Genomic DNA, 23,804 nt, shown 5'->3' on the forward strand with positions numbered 1-23,804 from the left:
CCGTTCTGCAAGTTGAGGAAGACAGGGTGTTCTTCTCCATTTCCATGGGTAATGTAGAGCTGTAAAACAGCATCGACGTCACGGACAATGTCTTCAGTGATGCACGCCTGGCCTAGCTCGATGAACATGTCTTCAATGTCGCAATCAGAAGTGGGTATCTCGACTCTTCTCTCCATCTTCATGCACTCTGTAAACATTTAAATGTACGCAACAGATTTCCCAAATTCAACTATGCGACCAGTGTACTAAAAATAGTTCTGTTGCATCTAAACCATTTCATTTTGATTAAAACAGCAGCGCAACAAAAAAGTTTGTGGGAAAAAGTTCCGATCTTGAGACAAAGGTCCTACGATTGCTTTCAGCACAGGTATGTTTCACGTAGGCAGAGATGATGAGAAGATGTCAATCTATCATCTTTCATAAAGATAAATTCCTCTCATTGATTGGTAACTTCTGATAGTATAGCAAGCTACCGTCGTCTAAGAATCCTTTCCAAGAACAAAATTAGACTTATATGTTTCTAACACTGTGGACGCTTTCCTGACTGCTGACAGATCCATTCCAGGTCTTATGTGACAATTCCCTGCACTGCACTTCTGTTTGAGTTATTGGCTTATTAGTAACTAGAATGAATACCCGCTTCGCCGGGTAGCCGGCTTCGCCGGGAAGAAGTACTTAGAGCCGTACGCCGGCTTCGCCGGGTCCGAACAATGGACCCGCCAAGCTTAGGTCCCTCCCAGATTCGTGGAATGGGAACAGCACGAAAATGATTCAGTGGCCATAATGCCATTCCTGACCATATCGAGTCCCATCCTTGTCGACGAATGTAACCGTGTTAATCACCTTTGGAGGCGAACTCCACTCAAACAGGATTGAGCAATTTAGAGCTTATCTCTAAGCCCTTTTGAACTGTTATGGCTTCTGAAAGGAAGGCCAGTACATAAAATTACACAAAAGCCGCCAGACCACATCACAAACAGAACTGAACAATGCACAGGTGTTGCTCACATAAAAACACACACACACACACACACAAACACAGAGAAGCCATATCTATAGAGAGATAGATGACAGTGTATTTTTCGCGTGGCTATAAATTGATTCGACCTTTGCACTTTTACAGTGAGGATAATTTACGGGTCCAATTTACGTTCTGGACACTGCGGTGACCTTCTAAAAATAGTAACAGAACGGGAATATCCGAAGATGCCTCCCTCAAACTATAGTGCACCATACGAAGGAAGGGAGGTAAACGCTGAAAACCTGGAGAAGATGAGAAGATAAGGAAGAGTTACTTATAATGGTGAAATGAACACAAAAACCAAAATCAGTTCAGCGCTGCGCGCTGAGAGCACGTGTTGAAATATCTCATCGATGATATTGTGTCCGGGGTGTAGCTGAATACGGTGTCCAAATTTGAAAAAGATCCACCGAGAACTTTGGCGTTGTGATGTGGTGTAGCGGCTATGGTGTGTCGGTATGGGGGCCCGGGTAGCTGAGGTGGAACCAAAATCGGTTCAGCGCTGCGCGCTGAGAGCACGTGTTGAAATATCGACCAGGTTGTGTCCTGTACCGGGTCAACCTGAATATGCCCACCAAATTTGAAGCAGATCCATCGAGAACTTTGGCCGTGCATGGCGAATACACAAATACACAAATACACAGATACACAAACACACAGACACACACACAGACACAAGTCGTATATATATATGTAGATGCACTTCTTGTTTTGTTACGACTTTTCTTGTCACGGGAGATAATTCCTTGCAATAATGTAACTTTTAATAAGGACGTTTTGCATAACTGTTAATGGTTTACTATCGATGCACCTCTCTCTGAGTAAGAGCTCCCCGGAGGCTATTTACGTATGGCATATCAAGTAAGAGTGTTGGTCAATGCAAACACGTTTTTGATGCTTTTATTTCCTGGATGACTGCCAGCGCACTCTGTATATAGTTCAAGGGATTTTCTTCAAATGCTTTTTATCCGTTTCATGAACAAATACAAGATCAATGTGTTGAGCAACATTCACAACAGGCTCACATATATTATGACAAAAAGAATACACATTCCTGTTAGCGTCTCCTTAATAGCATATGTCGCTTACTTTCTGGCATAGATCCTGAACTCTCCACCTGTGTGAGAAGATAAAACGATATGAAATTAATTAAAAATTAGGTATCTAAAAAGATTATTATATAAGTAAAGGTTATTCCAAAAGGCATTCGAATGCATATAAAAACAACAACAATAATATACATAACTGGAAGGACAAACATAGAGCTGTACAAAACTGAATACTGCATAGTAAAACAGTGTTCCAGTATAATGGAGATCATTGTTCTTTTTTTTTTTTTAAATATGAACGCTTTTTTTTTTAAATATGAACGTACCCCAAGTTATCACTCTTTCTCTATGCTCACATTATAAAAAAGGATTCCCCTTCACAGAACTAATACAAACACAAAATTCAACTGTCCAATGTTGGGGTGGTAAGTTGCCCTGCAATGCTATAAACTGTATTACATCATAATATTTAAGTACAGATGATTCGTATTTATCTTTTTTTCCAAGTCATAGATTGTTCTTGTTTGTAAATTTTTCCTTAAGCCAGATTCTAGATGCAATCAATTGTACTTATTAACTGAACAATCTGAATATCTTAATTACAGGAGGGTATTTGGTTAAAAAGTCAAAGCCAAGATGCGACATTGAAATAAAACAGCTTAAGGCTGGAGAACACTTTGGAGGCCCAATTTCAAAGTGATTAGGTAGTTTTAAAAGTTACTTTTTCTGTTAGTTCAATGTTTGCTTTATCAGGAAAATACAAAATATAAAGGGCTTAACGCGCAAAATTTTAAGATAACGACTGAAGTTTAAGCATAGGTATCAGATTTTTTCACGCAAACACTACTGAATAAGTTGCAATATTGTATTGTGAAAATGTAAACAAAATAACAATCAGATGATCACAAACTGAAGAAGAGAAATAGGGAAGCAAAATAGAACATTAAACGTAGTGATTTTACTTGTGAATTCGGAAAAAAATCCTTTTGTATCCATTTTGAAGCTCAATTTGAAGCATGGAACACCAACAAACATTGATTAAAAGTGTTAAAGTGATTACAGTGTTCAGAAATAGTGTTAGATACCAAGTTGAGTTATCCCTCTTTACCAATTTAAAAAAAAATACACCTCTTAACGCGCAAAATTTTGAACTGTGATGCTTTTACTACCCCCACCCCCTTCCCATTTGTCAGAAAAGAGTGCATATTATCTTCCAAATAGAAAAGCAGGGTAGTCAGATGATCAAAAACTTAAGAAGAGAAAGAGGGAAGCAAAATAGAACATCCAACATAATGATTTAACTTGTGAATTATGAGAAAACTATTTTTTTTACCCATTTGTGAAGCTTAATTTGAAACTTGGAACACAGACAAACATATATTAAAAGAGTTAAAGTGATTACAGTGTTCAGAAATAGTGTTAGATACCAAGTTGAGTTATCCCTCTTTACCACTGTTAAAAGAAATACACCTCTTGTCGCGCAAAATCTTGAATTGTGATACTTTTACTTCCCCCACCCCCTACCCATTTTTTCAGAAAAGAGTGCATAATTATTATCTACCAAATAGAAAAGCAGGGTAGTCAGATGATCAAAAAATTCAGAACAGAAATAGGGAAGCAAAATAGAACATCCAACATAGTGATTTAACTGGTGAATTCTAAAAAAAACCCACTTTTTTACTCATTTTATTAGCTTAATTTAAAGCTTGGAACTGAAGACAGAAAAAAAAAATTAAAAGTGCTAAAGTAGTTACAGTGTTCAGAAATAGTGTTTGATACCAAGTTGAGTTATCCCTCTTCATCACAGTTATAAAAAAAACACCTCTTGTCGCGCAAAATCTTGAACTGTGATGCTTTTACTACCCCCACCCCCTACCCATTTTTCAGAAAAGAGTGCATATTATCTTTCAAATAGAAAAGCAGGGTAGTCAGATGATCAAAAACTTAAAGAAGAGAAAGAGGGAAGCAAAATAGAACATCCAACATAATGATTTAACTTGTGAATTATTAAAAAAACATTTTTTTTACCCATTTTTGAAGCTTAATTTGAAACTTGGAACACAGACAAACATAAATCAAAAGTGTTAAAGTGATAACAGTGTTCAGAAATAGTGTTAGATACCAAGTTGAGTTATCCCTCTTTACCAATTAAAACAAAATACACCTCTTAACGTGCACAATTTTGAACTGTGATGCTTTTACTACCCCCACCCCCTTCCCATTTGTCAGAAAAGAGTGCATATTATCTTCCAAAAAGAAAAGCAGGGTAGTCAGATGATCAAAAACTTAAGAAGAGAAAGAGGGAAGCAAAATAGAACATCCAACATCATGATTTAACTTGTGAATTATGAGAAAACTATTTTTTTTTACCCATTTTTGAAGCTTAATTTAAAACTTGGAACACAAACAAACATAAATTAAAAGTGTTAAAGTGATTACAGTGTTCAGAAATAGTGTTAGATACCAAGTTGAGTTATCCCTCTTTACCACTGTTAAAAGAAATACACCTCTTGTCGGCCAAAATCTTGAACTGTGATACTTTTACTTCCCCCACCCCCTACCCATTTTTTCAGAAAAGAGTGCATATTATCTACCAAATAGAAAAGCAGGGTAGTCAGATGATCAAAAACTGAAGAACAGAAATAGGGAAGCAAAATAGAACATCCAACATAGTGATTTAACTGGTGAATTCTGAAAAAACCCACTTTTTTACTCATTTTATTAGCTGAATTTTAAAGCTTGGAAGACAGAGAGAAAAAAAATGAAAGTGCTAAAGTGGTTACAGTGTTCAGAAATAGTATTTGGTACCAAGTTGAGTTATCCCTCTTCATCACAGTAAAAAGAAACACACCTCTTGTCGCGCAAAATCTTGAACTGTGATGCTTTTACTACCCCCACCCCCTACCCATTTTTCAGAAAAGAGTGCATATTATCTTTCAAATAGAAAAGCAGGGTAGTCAGATGATCAAAAACTTAAAGAAGAGAAAGAGGGAAGCAAAATAGAACATCCAACATAATGATTTAACTTGTGAATTATTAAAAAAACATTTTTTTAACCCATTTTTGAAGCTTAATTTGAAACTTGGAACACAGACAAACATAAATTAAAAGTGTTAAAGTGATTACAGTGTTCAGAAATAGTGTTAGATACCAAGTTGAGTTATCCCTCTTTACCAATTTAAAAGAAAAAAAAACTCTTAACGCGCAAAATTTTGAACTGTGTTGCTTTTACTACCCCCACCCCCTTACCATTTTTCAGAAAAGAGTGCATATTATCTTCCAAATAGAAAAGCAGGGTAGTCAGATGATCAAAAACTTAAGAAGAGAAAGAGGGAAGCAAAATAGAACATCCAACATAATGATTTAACTTGTGAATTATGAGAAAACTATTTTTGAAGCTTAATTTAAAACTTGGAACACAAACAAACATAAATTAAAAGTGTTAAAGTGATTACAGTGTTCAGAAATAGTGTTAGATACCAAGTTGAGTTATCCCTCTTTACTACTGTTAAAAGAAATACACCTCTTGTCGGCCAAAATCTTGAACTGTGATACTTTTATTTCCCCCACCCCCTACCCATTTTTCAGAAAAGAGTGCATATTATCTACCAAATAGAAAAGCAGGGTAGTCAGATGATCAAAAACTGAAGAACAGAAATAGGGAAGCAAAATAGAACATTCAACATAGTGATTTAACTGGTGAATTCTGAAAAAAAACCCACTTTTTTACTCATTTTATTAGCTAAATTTTAAAGCTTGGAAGACAGAGAGAAAAAAAATGAAAGTGCTAAAGTGGTTACAGTGTTCAGAAATAGTGTTTGGTACCAAGTTGAGTTATCCCTCTTCATCACAGTTAAAAGAAACACACATCTTGTTGCGCAAAATCTTGAACTGTGATGCTTTTACTACCCCCACCCCCTACCCATTTTTCAGAAAAGAGTGCATATTATCTTCCAAATAGAAAAGCAAGGTAGTCAGGTGATCAAAAACTTCAGAACAGAAATAGGGAAGCAAACAATAACATCCAACAGAGTGATTTAACTGGTGAATTCAGAAAACACACACTGTTTTACTCATTTTATTAGCTGAATTTAAAGCTTGGAAGACAGAACAAATAAATTAAAAGTGCTAAAGTGGTTACAGTGTTCAGAACTAGTGTTAGATACCAAGTTGAGTTATCCCTCTTCATCAAAGTTAAAAGAAACACACCTCTTGTCGCACAAAATTTTATACTGTGATGCTTTTACTACCCCCACCCCCTACCCATTTTTCAGAAAAGAGTGCATATTATCTTCCAAATAGAAAAGCAAGGTAATCAGATGATCAAAAACTTAAGAAGATAAATAGGGAAGCAAAATAGAATATCCAAAATAGTGATTTAACTGTAGATTTCAGAAGAAAAAAAACCTTTTTTTTTTTTATCATTTTTGAAGCTGAATTAGAAGTTTGGAAGACAGAAAAAAAAAGAAAAAAAGTGCTAAAGTGGTTACAGTGTTCAGAAATAGTGTTAGATACCAAGTTGAGTTTTTGCTCTTTATAAAAGAAACACACCTCTTGTCGCGCAAAATCTTGAACTGTGATCCTTTTACTACCCCCGCCCTCTACCCATTTGAACAGAAAAGAGTGCATAATTTAATTATTTGTATTCTCTTCCAATTAGAAAAATAAGTAAAAGCAACTGGACATTTTTAAAATACATCTTTTCTGTCAGTCCAAGGATTGCTTAGTCCATTAAAAACAAACAGACTAGGATTTAACGCACCCATTTTAAGAAAAAGTTAACATGATAATTGATATAATTATCAGACTTTTTTTATGCAATTACTACTGAAGATTCCAGACCAGGTAAAACAATCATTTTATATCCTTTGTCACATTTTTTTTTTATAAATCTATCTATAGCGAGTCTTGTCTCTTTGTGTCATTTAGTTATTTTCAAGAATTCTATCCTGGCAACAACAACAACAAAAACACCTACCTACCTACCCTATTTTTTTAGCCATGTTAATAGAAACAGACAATTTATTTGTTTTGGCCTAAAGATCTTGAAACATTTGTTTTAATAGAGAAATAACAAGTACAGCCATTAGCTGTGTCACTCGAATTTCTTTGTCAGGCTGAAACTTAGCTGTTGCGTTGGTGTCTGCTGTGTGTATCTGGGTCCAAAGCAACTTTCACATTCTCATCTACACACTCACGTTACACAAGTATATATATATATATACAATTCCACCCACAGAGGCGTTCGGGGATGGGGGTCTCGCACTCGGGCGAATCACACCACAAAATACAAAGTATAACGTACACAGATTTTACTATTGAACCAAAAAGCAAATTAAATCATGAATAAATCAATCAAGCAAAACTTCCACACAATGACACACTCACTCTCGGTTCACACTGAGCTCTGGACGTGCACACTTGGCAGCACGTATACCGTTCCGGCACCGTTTGTCTTCCTGCAAGTCCAGCATAGGCACACGATTGTCCAAGAATCACAATAATCCTCGTGAATGTCACAGCAGGCATAGTAGAAAAGTCCAAAAGGGTGCGTTGATGGTGGTAATCCGGTGTACACACACACACACACACACACACACACACACACACACACACACACACACACACACTCCGGTTTGGTAAGTTACCTGATAAATAATGTAGCCTGTGGATTTAACGGGGAGACTGGTCAGACAGGAAGAGCATTTCACATTTCCGATGTTCAGCGATAAACTTGTTTTCTTCGAGAGTTCGATCTTCGTGCGATTCTGGCGCGTTGTCACCGTGACCAAGAACGTAAAAAAAAAACCCAGGATATCATCATGATGCCTCTCTACAAAAACCAGGCAGTCTAGGAACTCTTCATCTAAAGTCAGTCAGTATTAGCCCCTCAACACAATCCTCATCTTGTCCCATAGTGATTTCTGCTGCCAAAGAACGTGTGGTTCTTAACTCACAAGACGGATTTGTCGTCTTCCATTGCGAAATTCAGATCTACCCCAACTACGTGCATTGATCTGAGCAATAAAATGTAGATGCGATAATCTGCAAACATCTCTTCAACACAATCTACATCTTGTCCCATCGTGATTTCTGTCGGCAAAGAACATGTGGTTCTCAGCACACAAGACCGATTTGTCATCTTTCAGAAATTCAGATCTGCCCCAAGTACGTGCAATAAAATGTAGAAGCGATAATCTGGAAAAAAATCTTTTCGCGTGAACGCTGCCACGTTGTCATCAGTCCGATGTCTTTTATCCAGAGCAGGGATGAACACACTTTTTCATCAGTAGTTTGTTATGTTTATCCGCAGACTGCTTTCCATTACTTGTCGTCTGTTTTAGCTTGACTCGTGGGGTTCTTCAGCAAGGCAAAAAGTGCTTGTTTACTGACACGTTCTCACGCACGACATGTCGTAAATGCAAGTTCTAACGATTGTTTTTTATTGCACTGATAGAGAATGTCGATATTTGTAAACGTCTGCCATTTCCTAATGTTTATTTCATTATTTTGCATACGGATATGGCTAGTAAGTGGATAATCTGTTACGACACGAAACGCGTTCTAAATCCGGGAAGGGAGGCTACTCCAACGTAGAAGGGAGGCTACTCCAACGTACTTTCCAAAGTGTGCTCCAGCCTTAAGCTAAAACAGGTACTGAATGCATCAAGTCTGAGGCATCATAAAAAAATACGACTTGGTTTCGTTACTTACCATGGTATTCAAGCAAATATAATGAATGTGAATTGAATAATCACTCCTCATACTTAAAAACAAATCTGGGTTAACTTGCTTCTAAGAAAACACACTGTTCATATGTTCTGTTTTTGTGACAGCGGCAAACTTTATTTGACGTCCTCCAAATTTTTATTCTGAATGGAAACAACAACATAGACGGTTAAAAGTGTGCAACTTTACATATTTGAATGATTTAGCTGCAAATGCTTCTGAGAAAACTCAACTCTAGATCAAGGAATGTCAAACTTGTCCATGTTCAACTGCTTAATGGACGTTGTGTGAACCAAAGTTACAATGTGTCAGGGTCAACAGACACTATAAAGTTTTCATCGCTTAAACATATGAGAAAGTTTTGCTTTCTTTTCACACAAACACATTACAAACCCGCTGTGATCTTGAAATAACATGTTGAGGAGGATAATGATACCATATTTGCGACATGAGTGGAGGTCATCAAATCCTTGCGATGTGTAACGTTTGAAAGCTTCAACAACTTTTGAGAAATCTCAATACTAAGTTTGTGATTCACACAAAACAGTCTGTTTGTATTTCCACTTAAAATTTCATTGGCTTGACGTACTTGTGTATGTTTTGTTTTATAAAAAATTAAACATTGTATTAAATAACCATTATTGTTTTTCTTTAATTCTTAATTTTGGAACGAAGGGAGTTTTTGGTTTTGGATTTGTTAACAGTCAGCCAACTCCCATTGAAAAACAGGACCGATTCCCACAACACTGATTACTCAGGTGGGTCATTCCCCTAACTTCCCAGTTCATTTAACTGAAACATTCAGAACTTAGCATTCAGGAAATAAACTTACAAATCAACATAACAAATCTTAAAAGAAATCAATCAAAACAAATAACGTCTAAAAAATCAAATAAATAAAAAAATAGAATGATGACAAATTATATGAAGTAAATAGGACAAAGACACTTCGGCTAAAACTAAAATGTAACATAATTAAATCAAATATTTACTTGCCCTTGCCTGTTCTGAATCACGTGACGTGGTAATGGTGATCAGCTGACCAGATGTCCGAGAGCAAGCCAACAGTCTATCGAACTGTTCAAGCATTGACTCAGATTGCGCAGGTTGCACCCAGGCTACGATCTGCAAAGGAACAGGACTGTCCTTTTAGAAACGATGTGGATTTACGTTTTGGTTGGAATATTATCAAGTGTGTGGGAGTGCAGGAAATCCGTGACAAACACTACAGTGCATAATTGTACTCTGAAGGTTTTAATCCGGGACGCCCCCCGCCCCAGACGATTTTGTTTACTTTTAGAAGGCGATCAAGATTTTTAACAACATTTGAAGTCAAATAACCAAAGGGAAGTAATCGTACTTTGAAGACTTAACAAATGTGAAAAGACAGGAGCTTTTTAGAAACGTCTGTGATAAAACTAAAGGATAACAGTTTAAAAAGCAAGACAATCATGTCAACTGCTAAAAGCAACAACTTTGCATCGAGCAGAGAGAGAGAGAGAGAGAGAGAGAGAGAGAGAGAGAGAGAGAGAGAGAGAGAGAGAGAGAGAGAGAGAGAGAGAGAGAGAGAGAGAGAGAGAGAGAGAGAGAGAGACAGAGAGAGCAGGGCCGGACCCAGGGGGGGGGGGGGGGGGGGTTCCAGGGGTTCCGGAACCCCACCCCTGGAAAAAGCATGTACCTTGCTTTGAGTGTTGTTTTTTTTGCTAGTTTTAGCACCAAAACAATGCTGCTCTTAACCCTCAAAACAAGGCCCAGAATGCACCAGATTGCAAAAATTTTCAGGGGGAGCATGCCCCCGGACCCCCCTAGTTCAAGCAGGCGCGCGCTTGTGCCCCCCCCCCCCCCAAAAAAAAAGGAGGAACCCCCCTCTTACAACTTATTTGGTCCGGCCCTGGAGAGAGAGAGAGACAGAGACAGAGACAGAGGGGAAGAGAGAGACACACATCAACACTCTCTCACCCCCGAACACACTATTAGACACGTGCAAACATGCACACAAGTACGCACATGCAGATGCACGCACAGAAGCATGCCGACACTTACTCAATCAATCAATCAATCAATCAATGAGGCTTATATCGCGCATATTCCGTGGGTACAGTTCTAGGCGCTCTGCAGTGATGCCGTGTGAGATGAAATTTTATACGGCCAGTAGATTGCAGCCATTTCGGCGCATATTTACCTTTCACGGCCTATTATTCCAAGTCACACGGGTATAGGTAGACAATTATTAACTGTGCCTAAGCAATTTTGCCAGGAAAGACCCTTTTGTCAATCGTGGGATCTTTAACGTGCACACCCAATGTAGTGTACACGGGGGGGGGGGGGGGGGGGGGGAGGGAGTTCGGACACCGAAGAGAGTCTGCACACAAAGTTGACTATGTAATTTCCGCCGAACCTGGGATCGAACTCACGCTGACAGCGGCCAACTGAATACAAATCCAGCGCGCTACCAACTGAGCTATACTCACCCACGTACAATCACCCCACCTCCCCCCCCCACCCCACCCCCCCACCCTGCACACACACAGAACCCCCCCTCCCACACACACACATACATCCGATCCTCCCCTATCCATTCAGCACCTTCCTCTCCAGCCCAAAAACACATTGGGCGCTTGTGGCGATGACACTGTCTGGACCCTGCATGGTGACCACGTCTGTCAGCAAATTGCTGCGCGAGGTTGTATCGTCGTCCCTGTGAATAATGATTTCTTGTTTTAGTGAATTTAAAAAAAAATGGATATTAAATCTTGAAGTAAAGAATATGTATCTTTAAAAGTAACACAAGAAATCTGATTTGACACTGACCGTGCATACGATGTTGCCGCTATGATCAAAACGGAGAGCTTGAAAAATTTACAAAATCACTCAGGCACTTGTTGAAAAAGCGGGTAGTATTAAGGGCGCCTAAAAACTTCAACATCCTGTCTTTGCAGAACATTTTAACAACTAAGTTCGAAGGCTTGGGTTGTAGGTTGGCTGCATATCATTATGACACCGACGGGCGCAGTGGCCTAATGGATAAGACATCGGCTTCCTAATCGGAAGGTCGTGAGTTCAAATCCCGGCCGCGGTCGCCTGGTGGGTTAAGGGTGACGTGGAGATTTTCCCGACCTCCTAGGTCAACTTGTGTGCAGACCTGCTAGTGCCTTATTCCCGTTCGTGTGTAAACGCAAGCACAATACCAAGTGCGCACGGAAAAGATCCAAAACTGCCTCACATGTACTAGCTAGCTGAACTGCTTTCGATATACATCATATATATGTTTATGGACTACTTAACTACAAACATAGTCGTATCACTCCGTAGTACTGGCTGGTCCTTAAAAATGTACCCATCAAATAAACACACTATTTCCATAGCAGAATTATTCGTTGAGGATTTAGTGACGAGCAAACGAATTGCAAATGAAGCAATAGCGATATTACACGTACCACCTATAAAATACGCTTTTAAGGACTTACGACAACACAGTAACTGGAATCCCAAATTGCCGAAGACCCTTGATGATACCACAAGTGTTTTGCTCTGTTCCGTCAGAACCGCAGTCCTTGAAACCGGTGAGGCAGAGCAAGAAGACGTCCCGATACTGCAATGGTTCAGGCCTGCCAGACACTGGAGTCTGCTTGATTGTGCCAGCAGTACCTGGACATGATTTAAACTATATTGCAGTTATACCTGCAAGTGTGTGTGTGTGTGTGTGTGTGTGTGTGTGTGTGTGTGTGTGTGCCTGTGTGTGTGCCTGTGTGTGTGTGAGTGTTCCTGCATGCGCGCTTATAAAGCAAGCCTTTTAACGCCTTGACAAGTCAAACATCTTTCACTTTGGCATGATGGCAAGGGCTGCTTTACGCTGAAGACTTTCACAATTTGAATTTCTTTGTAAGTGCCGTTTAAGACCTAATTATCTTTGAATTAGTATATTAGTATTAGTTTGCGTTACCAATGTATGTAAAAGTTCCTCGGGTCTCATATCAGCTCTCTCATTAGCGATTGATTCAAGTTTGTACTGTGGTCTTCTTTCATCGCTGTTTAGAGTTTTATTACGGACCTTCAGCTCAAAAAAATGTTGATGTGTGATTTGGTTAGGTTCACATTCTCCCAGAAGAACTGAAACCAGGATGCAGACTGGTGCCTATCATTTATATTTTTGTTGATGTCAATATGACCTGCGCGTGGTCACACACATTTACCCATGTTCATTGTGCTCCGAAATTTTTGTTTGACCATGTTGAGAACTCTTCATGAGGATTCCTTGAATTGTCTACCCTATCATTAGTTTGAAACTGAAAGTTGTCAGCCGAAAATACCCTTTTCTGCTTTCAGTAACGCCAAGCATCAACAGCATATGACTAAAAAGTATTCATCGGTATGCCAGGTTTCCGTATGGCTCAGGTACCTCGGTAAAAACAGACATATTGGAATGTCATGTGTACAGCACTGATTTAGCTGCAAAATGAGCTTTGGCCAATCAGGATTACCGACAGTACATTGATAACTGTAATACAAATTGCTATATTTGCGTATATTTGAGGTTCCTTTGTACTTTAACTGAAATTAAAATGAAATTCTGTTTGTTCAAACACAAAAATGTGAGTAAATCGCCGTTTAAAAGCCAGTTAAGCTAGTCACATGTGCATACCATCAGCTTTACCTCCCACATGCAGTTCCACCAGCACAGACGCCAGCTGGGTACCACAGGCTTCACAGTCTCGTGGCATGACATTATCAGGATGATCTGGACCTTGATGACGTATGTCACGGATGAGAGGACCGTCAGTGGGGGGATAGACGTTCTGCTCATAATCCCTCACCTGTCCGAACTTGCCAACAAAGTCGGACCTCTGAATCTGATAATAGAATAAAAGAGATTCCAGGCATTCGTGTTATGTCAGCGAGATTGAGAATTAATGTTTTTTGACAGTGTTCATTTTCCCTTGCCTTGTTTTGTTTCATGGAAAATAAATCATAGACATCTTCCTCTTATTATTTTTCACAAAAGCAGATGCACAATCTTGAACACAATGGTATGTATTATTTGCCTTTCTAAAAATGTTTATAAATCAAATTAGATGCAAAGGACAGGAAGTCTGTGCACAAGAATAAGAATAAGAATAAGAATAAGAATACTTTATTATCTCATAGAGAAATTCAGGCGTGGTACATAACAATAATACAAACAAGACATTGATTTTACATAAGACATATAGCACTATATAACAGGGCAGGTTATAAACACACCTCCCACATACCTCTCTGGACATTCCTTGCATTGTGCTTACGCATTCAGACATGAACACATCCATGTCTCACTTACACATCGCACACATGGACAATCTTATACGCTCAGCTTACCCATTCACACATGGACATTCGACCACGCTCCACTTACACATTCTTATACGCTCCACTTACACATTCACACATGGGCATTCTTATATGCTCCACTTACACATTCCCACATGGATATTCGACTACGCCCACTTACACATTCCCACATGGACATCTTTAAAGCACTGCGCTTACATATTCTCGCACACCTACGCGTATAACGGACTATGGCTAAACATCATTGCAAAAAAAAAAATCATAGCATACCATATATCACAGAAAATATACGGACGTACATAAAACCAAGGGAGATAGCTTAAGACGATGTGTTGTAGCACATGATGGCTATTGAAAAAACATGGACTCTGTATACACAGGCATGGGAATTCCAAAATACGAAAAAACTCGGAAAATTGGCAGAGGTCCAGGGGCCGCCTAGGCCCCGGCGAGGTACAGAGGCAGAGCCCCGTTGGGAAACCGAGGAAACCGAATTTTAGCCTTTTAGACCAATAGTTTGATATTTCTCGTGTAAGCAAATAATGGATAGAGAGACAATGGTATACATCATTTAATTTACTTTTTATTTGCCGCGGACAATTTCTCAGTTTCGCTGAAACGTAATTTCCTTTTCGCGGAGCGGACAATTCCCATGCCTGATACAACGAGAAAAAGGCTTCACAGATCTCTGGTAGTTAAGTAAGTTTACACGGGAAGGGATATATTTTTACAACATGCAAATCATGGAAAATTTCTCTACCTCTCGAGTGATCGCACCAGGGGTACGAAGAGGGACAGTAAGGGCGAACTCCGTGAAATGTTGTGGGGTAAATCGGTGGTAGATGTGGGCAGCCCAAAGGTGCAGACTCCTCACACGGCTGACCAGCTTTTCGCAAAAGAGTTTGAACTCACTGAAAAAAAAAATATTTTCACTATCACAAGAACAAGAACAATAACAAAGAAGAACAACAACAGACAAGAAGAAGAACAAATTCACTGCTACTACTGCTACCGGCAACAAGAACACCACTATAACAACTACCACTACCACTTCTGTATATCTACTTCTGCCACCACTGTTGTTGTTGCTTTTTATACTACCAGACCTACTCTCTCATATATTGTTGTTATTTTGTTTGTTGAAACTGTTGATGCCACTACAACGACCGCTGTTTCTTCTTATCTTCCCGTAGTCAACCACTGCTTCACCAGGTGCTGGTGCTGTTGTTAATGCTGGTGGATGTGCTGTATGCGCTGCTACTATTGCTTTTACTGCCTTCACTACTCCTGCTGCTTCTACCAGTACTCCTATTGCTGCCACTATAACTACTTCTGTTGCTGCTGCGACCATTATTACAAACATGACAACGCTTGCAGCATGTTGTTGTAAATAATATATGTGTCAGCTGCACCACCACCCTCAAGGAAAAGGAGGGAAAACTGTATTCAATAAGCTAACCCCTTCTCCCCACAAATGTTGAGCCAACAATTAAGAAACAAATATTTTACCTGCCATCCACTTCATCCACGATGACGTACAGATGACCGTCTTGAGCACAGGCAGCTAACTTGTCCACTGCCTCATCTATGTCCTCGGTCCCCAATTGGTGCTCGTGGAGATGGACTTTGTGTCCCTGAGAGTACTTTGATTGATAAATGTATAAATCGGCAAAACATGCAGTCTATCAAAGCATTACATCACGAGAACTACATCCATTTTACTTATCTTGCTTCTACGAGAGAATAAATCTACTGTGCAAATATTTGCCTATGAAAGTGCGTCTTTGCACATTCCAGACATAGTTTATCAAAGGAGTATAACAACAGTTGCATCTAGCAGTGTTAGTAACTCATGGACATTATTTTCCAGTGCAATCATCTTAAGTGACTGATCATGCATCTCCTTCCTGGGGGAATATTAGTCCACACGAAAATGTAGCTGGTACACTACTAATATCAAGCTCTCCTATGATGAGACTGACAATGATTAGGTACTTACCTTTGTTTGACACTTAGCCCGCAGACTATGAATCATGAACAGTGAAGCTGCCAAACTTTCGTCGTACATGCTAACCACGTGCACGTCATGTCCATCTTTCAACCATTGTTCTCCTTGCAATATCAACATGACTGTTTTTCCTGTTCCAGGTGGACCTGAAACAGAAAGAAAACGTATGCTAAAAATAAACGATATCAATAAATTAAAAACATATCCTCGCACTTTATTTGTATGAAAGTGATGGTTTCAAAATGGAGACATGCCTAGTAAAAGTCACTAGCTGTAGGCATATCCGGTTTGTTGTTTGAATAATAAACTATACACAGAAAAACAACAATAATATGCGTCTGACCTTTAAACCAATGTCATGAGGTACCTGTGAGGTAGACCAGATGTTCACCAGAATTAAGGACCTTGATCTGTTCCTGGTGCAGCACGAATTCCATGAAGCGAGCTGCAGTCTCTGACACCCCTTCTCCCTCAGTGCGAACCACCTTCGATGCCTTGCTCATAGCTGAGGGGCAGTACACCTCCACTGTCGTTGCTGGGCCTGCAAATCTAAAATGGTCGACGTCGTGAGCTAATAAGTATTATCTGATACCCTCCCCCTCTCCCTCTCTTTCTCGCACTCTCTCTCTCTCTCTCTCTCTCTCTCTCTCTCTCTCTCTCTCTCTCTCTCTCTCTCTTCTATATTCTATGATCTATGTATTTTTAACTTCCCCCCCCCATTCCTCTTACCCCTAAAATATTACCTAATAACTTCCCGTCCATTGCCTTGTATGATTGATTCGACGAATAAAAAAATGTCTTGTAAATGTGTTTCATTTGTTTAAATGTGCACAAAAATTGAGAAGAAAACACCCAGTTCTGTTGACATTGGCATACCTCAACACAAGTTCTTCATACACCTCTTTCGTCATGACAGGGTCTTTTCCCTTGCTTGTCATTAAAGCTATCCACCACTGATCCAGCCGTTCCATGACGTCATCGGTTACTTCCCAGAAACGAAGTCTGTCTGACAGTTGATCTGCTGTCAGACACAGATCAACTGGATCCTCTGTGTCTGATATGCCAAAGCAAGCACACAGCTCCTGTAATAGAAAGCGAATAGCATGTGTATATGTCAAAAACTGCAGAACCACATTAGGAAGTAAGTAAACCTAATTATTGTGTTCATTGACTATTTTCAAACGATCTTTTTAACCCCACACAACCATCAATCTGCAAAAAGAAGGTGTATCCCATCAGAGACACAAACGTATGAAAAGAAACGTTTAGAAGAAAATGAGTATACACAAAGTGCTTCTAACAACGAAACTCAATACTAAGCATGTCGGCGATATCTCTCCTAAATTCATGCATACCTTTTTGAGATTGGGGTCCTTTTGCAACACCCGCCGAAGCTGAGCAGCAGCAATGTTGGGCAGCATCAGGGTCTTGGTCACCCTAAGTTGGTCTTGTATATCGCTCGTCAGATACCTCAGCACATCACCAGACTTCTTGAGCTGCTTGATGATGTTGTTGAGTCTTTTCACCAGGATTTTGTCGTTCTCTTTCTGCGACTCAGGCTTCCCGGAAAAGAGAGTGCCCACAGACTTGATCTCCGCGGCCAGCAGGCCGTAATGGCGGTGGATGATGAGGATGTCAAAGTCTCCTCTGTCTTGATTCTGTTTCCTCAGGTCGACGGGTCGCGGGAAGTTTTGGGCTGCAGCAGCAAAACAAGGCTCTCCTAAATAGCTCGTGAACTTGAGTTGTGACAGGACAAACATCACCTCGCCGTCTTTGTGTTCAGAACCCTGCATCGTGTAACACATTATTTGAAAGTGACAACAACAATAACGTTTTCTATCAATTCAATGCATGATCCTTACTGAAACATAGCTTAACCGAGGTCAGCACTAAATTGCGGGCCTCATTTTCAAACAAAATTAACTGTCTACCAAAGATTATAGTTTATTGAAAGACATATAATTACTCAATTAATAAAGAAAAAAATAAGGACATGATCAAACCTTATCAGTAATAATTTTCTGCATCATACATTAAATATTAAGGAATAAAGAAAGATTTTTATGGACAAATGTGCATACAAAATAAATGAATAAATAAATAAAATTTATCAAATAAACGAATATAACTATTTCTCAAAACGAATGCATAAATACATTTAGTTCGCGGTGTAGGCGTGATTCGAATTTACTTAAACGTGATGTTTACATGAAAAACCAGCATCGTACTTCAACAGTCATGTTATGACCTGTGTCAGATTAAAGACAAGTATACCTTGCCACCTCGTTCACTCACGCACTCTCTTCCTCAGATACAAAGAACTCAGAACTTCCCCTATCTAGCTTCACAGAACTACTACATTTTACCTTATCTTCAGTCCTAGTGCCTTCACTACCAGAAGCGCTGTGTTTTTCGCAGAATTTCTGGAGGCAATGGAGAATCCGCTGCTGTTCTTGGTCTTCCAGTTCATAGCCTTCATCAACCTCCATGCGTTGCTTTTTCGCGTGTTCGACAGCATCTTTTGGCACAGCCACTGGTTGGTCTGCGATGGGTTGCAAGTCATAGTTGATGCGCTTCATGTACACAGGAGGTACGAAGTGGGCTCGCTCGTGCAGTTTGGGGTACCACTTGAGGACGTCCTGTCGCCAGGCCTAGAAAAGGTAACCGGTTTTTGCAACATTTTTAAATGACAAGGCGAATATGAGTGTGGTCTACTTGTGCATTGATTGAGTCCTTTGTTCTCTGTGCTAAAGATACATTTCTCCCAGAACCATCAATCATTTATACCACCCCTGATCTGTCCAGTAATCTATATGTAAAAACAAATCGGTAGTCATATTCATTGAGTCAGTTCATTTCGTAGATTTCTACGAGTGTCAGTTGCATAAAATGAAGCTAAAATGTTAACTCTGCCCAGCTGTAAAATTAAGGTATGTGTCCAAGACTAGTAGAAGCATGCTCTTGCACAAGGAAAAAGCCTAGGCAGATGATGACCAACAAGACCAAGACCCTCCCCTATTCGACACACACACACACACACACACACACACACACACACACACACTAACACACACACACACACACACACACACAGTCGCTGACCCTGACACTAGAATAAAATACGCGTCGAACAGTGTTAAAGTACCTGAACCCTTGACTTTCTCTGTGTATTCTTTTTCACTGGATGCTTAATACCACCACATGGTCTTGACCTTGTGTCGACCAAGACAACTTTAAATCGAGTCTCTTTATAAAACATTTGTTTTTGAACAAGGACGTATTTATGTTAAAACGTAATTCAGGATGCAAGTCTTTGTCAAATTAATACCACAACCAGACTTGACTGGCCTAGGATTTGCATAGACCCAAGCCCATAGGCTCAAGTTTCACTGAGGAAGCTTCCGTGATGATGAAATCTTAACAAGCCAAGTTTGTTTATAAAAAAAATAAACTCGTACGTCCGTGTTTCAAACGTCAGTGGTAGTGGTGTGGAAACAGCCACCAACGTATCTGCTCCTTCCACTTTTAACCTTGACATTCGAATGAAGAAGCAAATCTCTGATTCTTATTTTCTTTCATTTGCGCATAGAATTTCATTGCAAAACTGTAAGTGTTGCAATAATTGAGGGTCGGATAATGAATAGCTATTGGACAACAACAAATAAAGCAAAGTAACACACCATTTTGACTCAAAAAACATGGTGATCATGTCGGTGTACATTTTACTTTGGTATGAGAATGACTGTGAGCTACTAAAATCTATCTGAAAAAAGTCACGCAATAGACGGGCGCAGGGGCCTAATGGATAATACGCCGGCCTCCTAAGCGATGGGTCTTGGGTTCGAATTCCTGCCACACCTGGTGGGTTAAAGGTAGAGATTGTTCCGATCTCCCAGGTCAACAAATGTGCAGACCTGCTGGTGGCTTATCCCTCTTCGTGTGTATGTGGAAAAAAGCGACTATACTTAAGGAATAATTCGTCCTTACTTCAAAAAGCAGTTTTCTTCACAAGTTTGCAGGATAAGAAAGAGGGAGAGAGATAGAGAGCAGAAATATATCATCCAGGTCAGTTTTGGTAGTGGGTCTGAGTTAAGATGCACCCTCTAAAATCGGTTTTGCTCTTTCTCTCAGTAAAATGTTGGTACTTATTTTAGAGCAGATTGCCTTTCCATGGTAGGTTTACTGAAATACGTTGCTGACCAGACCCGGCGATTTTCTCACGCTGGTTCCGAGTCGTCCTCTTACCCCCATCCCCCCACCCACCCCCCATCCCCCCCCACCCCACCCCCACTCGTCTGCCTCGTGGAGCACGTGTTGCGTGGGCGGCGGGTTTTCTCATGTGATGTAGTATTCTCCCCTGTCCATCCCCTTTACCCAACCCCCTTCTCCGGCCTGATTTGACCAAACTAAGCGTTTTATCCAGAAAGGGTTTTCCAAACAGAAAGAGGTTAACTCAGTGACGTAGTTCCTGTTGGCAGCTGGCCGGCAGCTACATAAGCAGTAAGATGTCAAGGTTCAACGGAGTCCTTAGAGTGGAAGCAAAACGTTTGAGAACGGCTGTGTGAGGGTCCCATCAATGTACCGAAGTATGCAGTTGTAAACTCTACACCATACTTTGTGAACATGCGTGCATGTCTTTCACTTGTCGCAAACACAATTTTGGTAGACTGTGGACTGAACTAACCGGCAGAACAAACAAGTCGCGTAAGGCGAAAATACAACATTTAGTCAAGTAGCTGTCGAACTCACAGAATGAAAGTGAACGCAATGCAACGCAGCAAGACCGTATACTCGTAGCATCGTCAGTCCACCGCTCACGGCAAAGGCAGTGAAATTGACAAGAAGAGCGGAGTAGTTGCGCTGAGAAGGATAGCACGCTCTTCTGTACCTCTCTTCGTTTTAACTTTCTGAGCGTGTTTTTAATCCAAACATATCATATCTATATGTTTTTGGAATCAGGAACCGACAAGGAATAAGATGAAAGTGTTTTTAAATTGATATCGAAAATTTAATTTTGATAATAATTTTTATATATTTAATTTTCAGAGCTTGTTTGTAATCCAAATATAACATATTTATATGTTTTTGGAATCAGCAAATGATGGAGAATAAGATGAACGTAAATTGGGGTCGTTTTATAAAAAAAATTTTTTTTTTACAATTTTTAGATTTTTAATGACCAAAGTCATTAATTAATTTTTTAACCACCAAGCTGAAATGCAATACCGAAGTCCGGGCTTCGTCGAAGATTACTTGACCAAAATTTCAACCAATTTGGTTGAAAAATGAGGGCGTGACAGTGCCGCCTCAACTTTCACAAAAAGCCGGATATGACGTCATCAAAGACATTTATCCAAAAAAATGAAAAAAACGTAGGGGGATTTCATACTCAGGAACTCTCATGTCAAATTTCATAAAGATTGGTCCAGTAGTTTAGTCTGAATCGCTCTACACACACACACAGACACACACACACACACACACACACACACACACACACACACACACACACACACACACACACACGCACATACACCACGACCCTCGTCTCGATTCCCCTCTCTACGTTAAAACATTTAGTCAAAACTTGACTAAATGTAAAAACGTAACGCGCCTAGGTTACCACACTGCGTTTAAAGTGGCGTCGCTTTACTCTTTATATTTAGTCAAGTTATGACTAAATAATTAACATCGGGGGGGGAATCGAGACGAGGTTCGTGGTGTATGTGTGTGTGTGTGTGTATGTGTGTGTGTGTGTGCGTGCGTGGACCGATCTTTATGAAATTTGACATGAAAGTTCCTGGGTATGATATCCCCATAAGTTTTTTTCATTTTTTTGATAAATGTCTTTGATGACGTCATATCCGGCTTTTCGTGAAAGTTGAGGCGGCACTGTCACGCCCTCATTTTTCAACCAAATTGGTTCAAATTTTGGTCAAGTAATCTTCGACGAAGCCCGGGGTTCGGTATTGCATTTCAGCTTGGTGGCTTAAAAATTAATTAATGACTTTGGTCATTAAAAATCGGAAAATTGTAAAAAAAAAATAAACATTTATAAAACGATCCAAATGTACGTTTATCTTATTCTCCATCATTTGCTGATTCCAAAAACATATAAATATGTTATATTCGGATTAAAAACAAGCTCTGAAAATTAAATATATAAAAATTATTATCAAAATTAAATTGTCCAAATCAATTTAAAAACACTTTCATCTTATTCCTTGTCGGTTCCTGATTCCAAAAAAATATAGATATGATATGTTTGGATTAAAAACACGCTCAGAAAGTTAAAACAAAGAGAGGTACAGAAAAGCGTGCTATCCTTCTTAGCGCAACTACTACCCCGCTCTTCTTGTCAATTTCACTGCCTTTGCCATGAGCGGTGGACTGACGATGCTACGAGTATACGGTCTTGCTGAAAAATGGCAGCTACTTGACTAAATATTGTATTTTCGCCTTACGCGACTTGTTTTCTTTATTTTTTTGTAAGGCCCCGGACCCCTGCCCAAATTTTCAGCCAGTATCGGACTTACATTTTCTTTTGCAGTAGTGCATTATTTTCTAAGGGTACCTACGGATCATATACGAGTTTTCGGTGAATTAGGACTTAAAATATGTTTTAGGGAAAAAATACACTGAACTATACAGAAAGGCAGAACGACTGACAGTGAACCATAAAGATACATTTTCTGAAAAGAACCTATACATTGTTCTATAATCATGCACCTTTTTTTATCTGATGAATTAAATTTGAAGCATACTTTTGGTTTTCATGTTGTTTCCTTCATCTATGTTTACATGGTTGTTGGTTCTGTGATTGTCTTTGTTTTCATAGTCGTTTGTTCAGTTACTTGTTTGCCATTCTGGCAAAATCTGAAGACATTCACTCATAACAGACTTACGTACTACAAAGATTACACACAAACGAATTCAGTGACGCACATCGCTTGGCGTTACATGTATACAGAAGCACAAGACCAGGTGCGCTCGGAAAAGATCCCGTAATCCATGTAAGAGTTCGGTGGGTTATAAAGACACGAAAATACTAAGCATGTGTCCCCCGAAAGCGGCGTATGGCTGCCTAAATGGCGGGGTTAAAACGGTTACACACGTAAAAACCGAGCGGGTTTCAGCCCATGAACGAAGAAGAAGAGTCACGCAATTAGTGCATATAGTTGCCTCGGCCTTGAACGCAGAGATATGAATTCGCGCAAGGCATTTTGATAACAACACTCGTATGAGTCCAAATGTACAAGTGTATCATAGGAAATAGACCAGACCAAGACGAACACGACCAACGAGTAAAAAATCAAACAAACAAACAAACAAAAAACGTTCGTCCTTCATCGATGGCTTGATGACAGAAACAGAAGGAAATGCTAGTTTGAGTAAAAACAAAGGTGGTTGACACAAAACTTGTCTGGCTGCAGGACACTCAGCAATGCGTTCATACATTTGAGCAGTTTTTAGTCATTTCTCAAAAACAGAATCTGTTAGTATCTGGTACTAAAATTGACATTGACAAATGTTCACTTACCTGTAAAGCATTTACAGCGTCATCCGAGAGTGAAGGTTTGGTGGTCTTTGCCATGTCAACCGCAAAATCTGACTTCGTCCTGTACAATATTATATGACAGGATAATATGTGTGTGTGTGTGTGTGTGTG

General features: G+C 39.6%; 2 protein-coding genes and 1 long non-coding RNA gene across 3 annotated transcripts in view; all 3 read right to left on the minus strand.

Annotated features, from left to right (window-relative positions):
* Window positions 1–187, minus strand: part of LOC138962231 (pancreatic lipase-related protein 2-like) — a 28,055-nt gene extending 27,868 nt beyond the window's left edge. The window contains exon 1 of the mRNA XM_070333965.1: window positions 2–187. The gene's annotated coding sequence lies outside the window, so the exon portion shown is untranslated. The remainder of the gene's footprint in view (window position 1) is intronic.
* Window positions 188–9,741: 9,554 nt separating this feature from the next.
* Window positions 9,742–18,664, minus strand: LOC138961184 (uncharacterized). The gene is made up of 11 exons (XM_070332784.1): window positions 18,502–18,664; window positions 17,491–17,922; window positions 17,012–17,217; window positions 16,503–16,684; window positions 16,127–16,281; window positions 15,637–15,761; window positions 14,888–15,038; window positions 13,442–13,649; window positions 12,267–12,447; window positions 11,386–11,497; window positions 9,742–9,924 (listed from the first exon to the last, which is right to left on the minus strand). The coding sequence occupies exons 1-11, from the start codon at window positions 18,622–18,624 to the stop codon at window positions 9,775–9,777; spliced, it is 2,025 nt and encodes a 674-aa protein (XP_070188885.1). The 5' UTR covers window positions 18,625–18,664; the 3' UTR covers window positions 9,742–9,774.
* LOC138960920 (uncharacterized) overlaps window positions 18,665–23,804 on the minus strand; it is a 29,254-nt gene continuing 24,114 nt past the window's right edge. Inside the window, exons 2-3 of the long non-coding RNA XR_011454095.1 lie at window positions 23,676–23,754; window positions 18,665–18,786 (exon numbers count right to left, since the gene is read on the minus strand). This is a non-coding gene — a long non-coding RNA (uncharacterized lncRNA). The remainder of the gene's footprint in view (window positions 18,787–23,675; window positions 23,755–23,804) is intronic.

Source organism: Littorina saxatilis, linkage group LG3 (assembly GCF_037325665.1).
Source record: "Littorina saxatilis isolate snail1 linkage group LG3, US_GU_Lsax_2.0, whole genome shotgun sequence".
NCBI lineage: Eukaryota > Metazoa > Mollusca > Gastropoda > Littorinimorpha > Littorinidae > Littorina > Littorina saxatilis.

Excerpts from the sequence above, each read along its gene's own strand:
- LOC138961184 (XM_070332784.1), bottom strand. The coding sequence starts at position 18,624 with ATGGAGGTTGATGAAGGCTATGAACTGGAAGACCAAGAACAGCAGCGG. Across the intron at positions 15,039-15,636 it reads GTGGATGAAGTGGATGGCAG|TGAGTTCAAACTCTTTTGCG; the intron begins GTAAAATATTTG and ends TTTTTTTTTCAG. Across the intron at positions 13,650-14,887 it reads CTGGTGCGATCACTCGAGAG|ATTCAGAGGTCCGACTTTGT; the intron begins GTAGAGAAATTT and ends TTCTATTATCAG.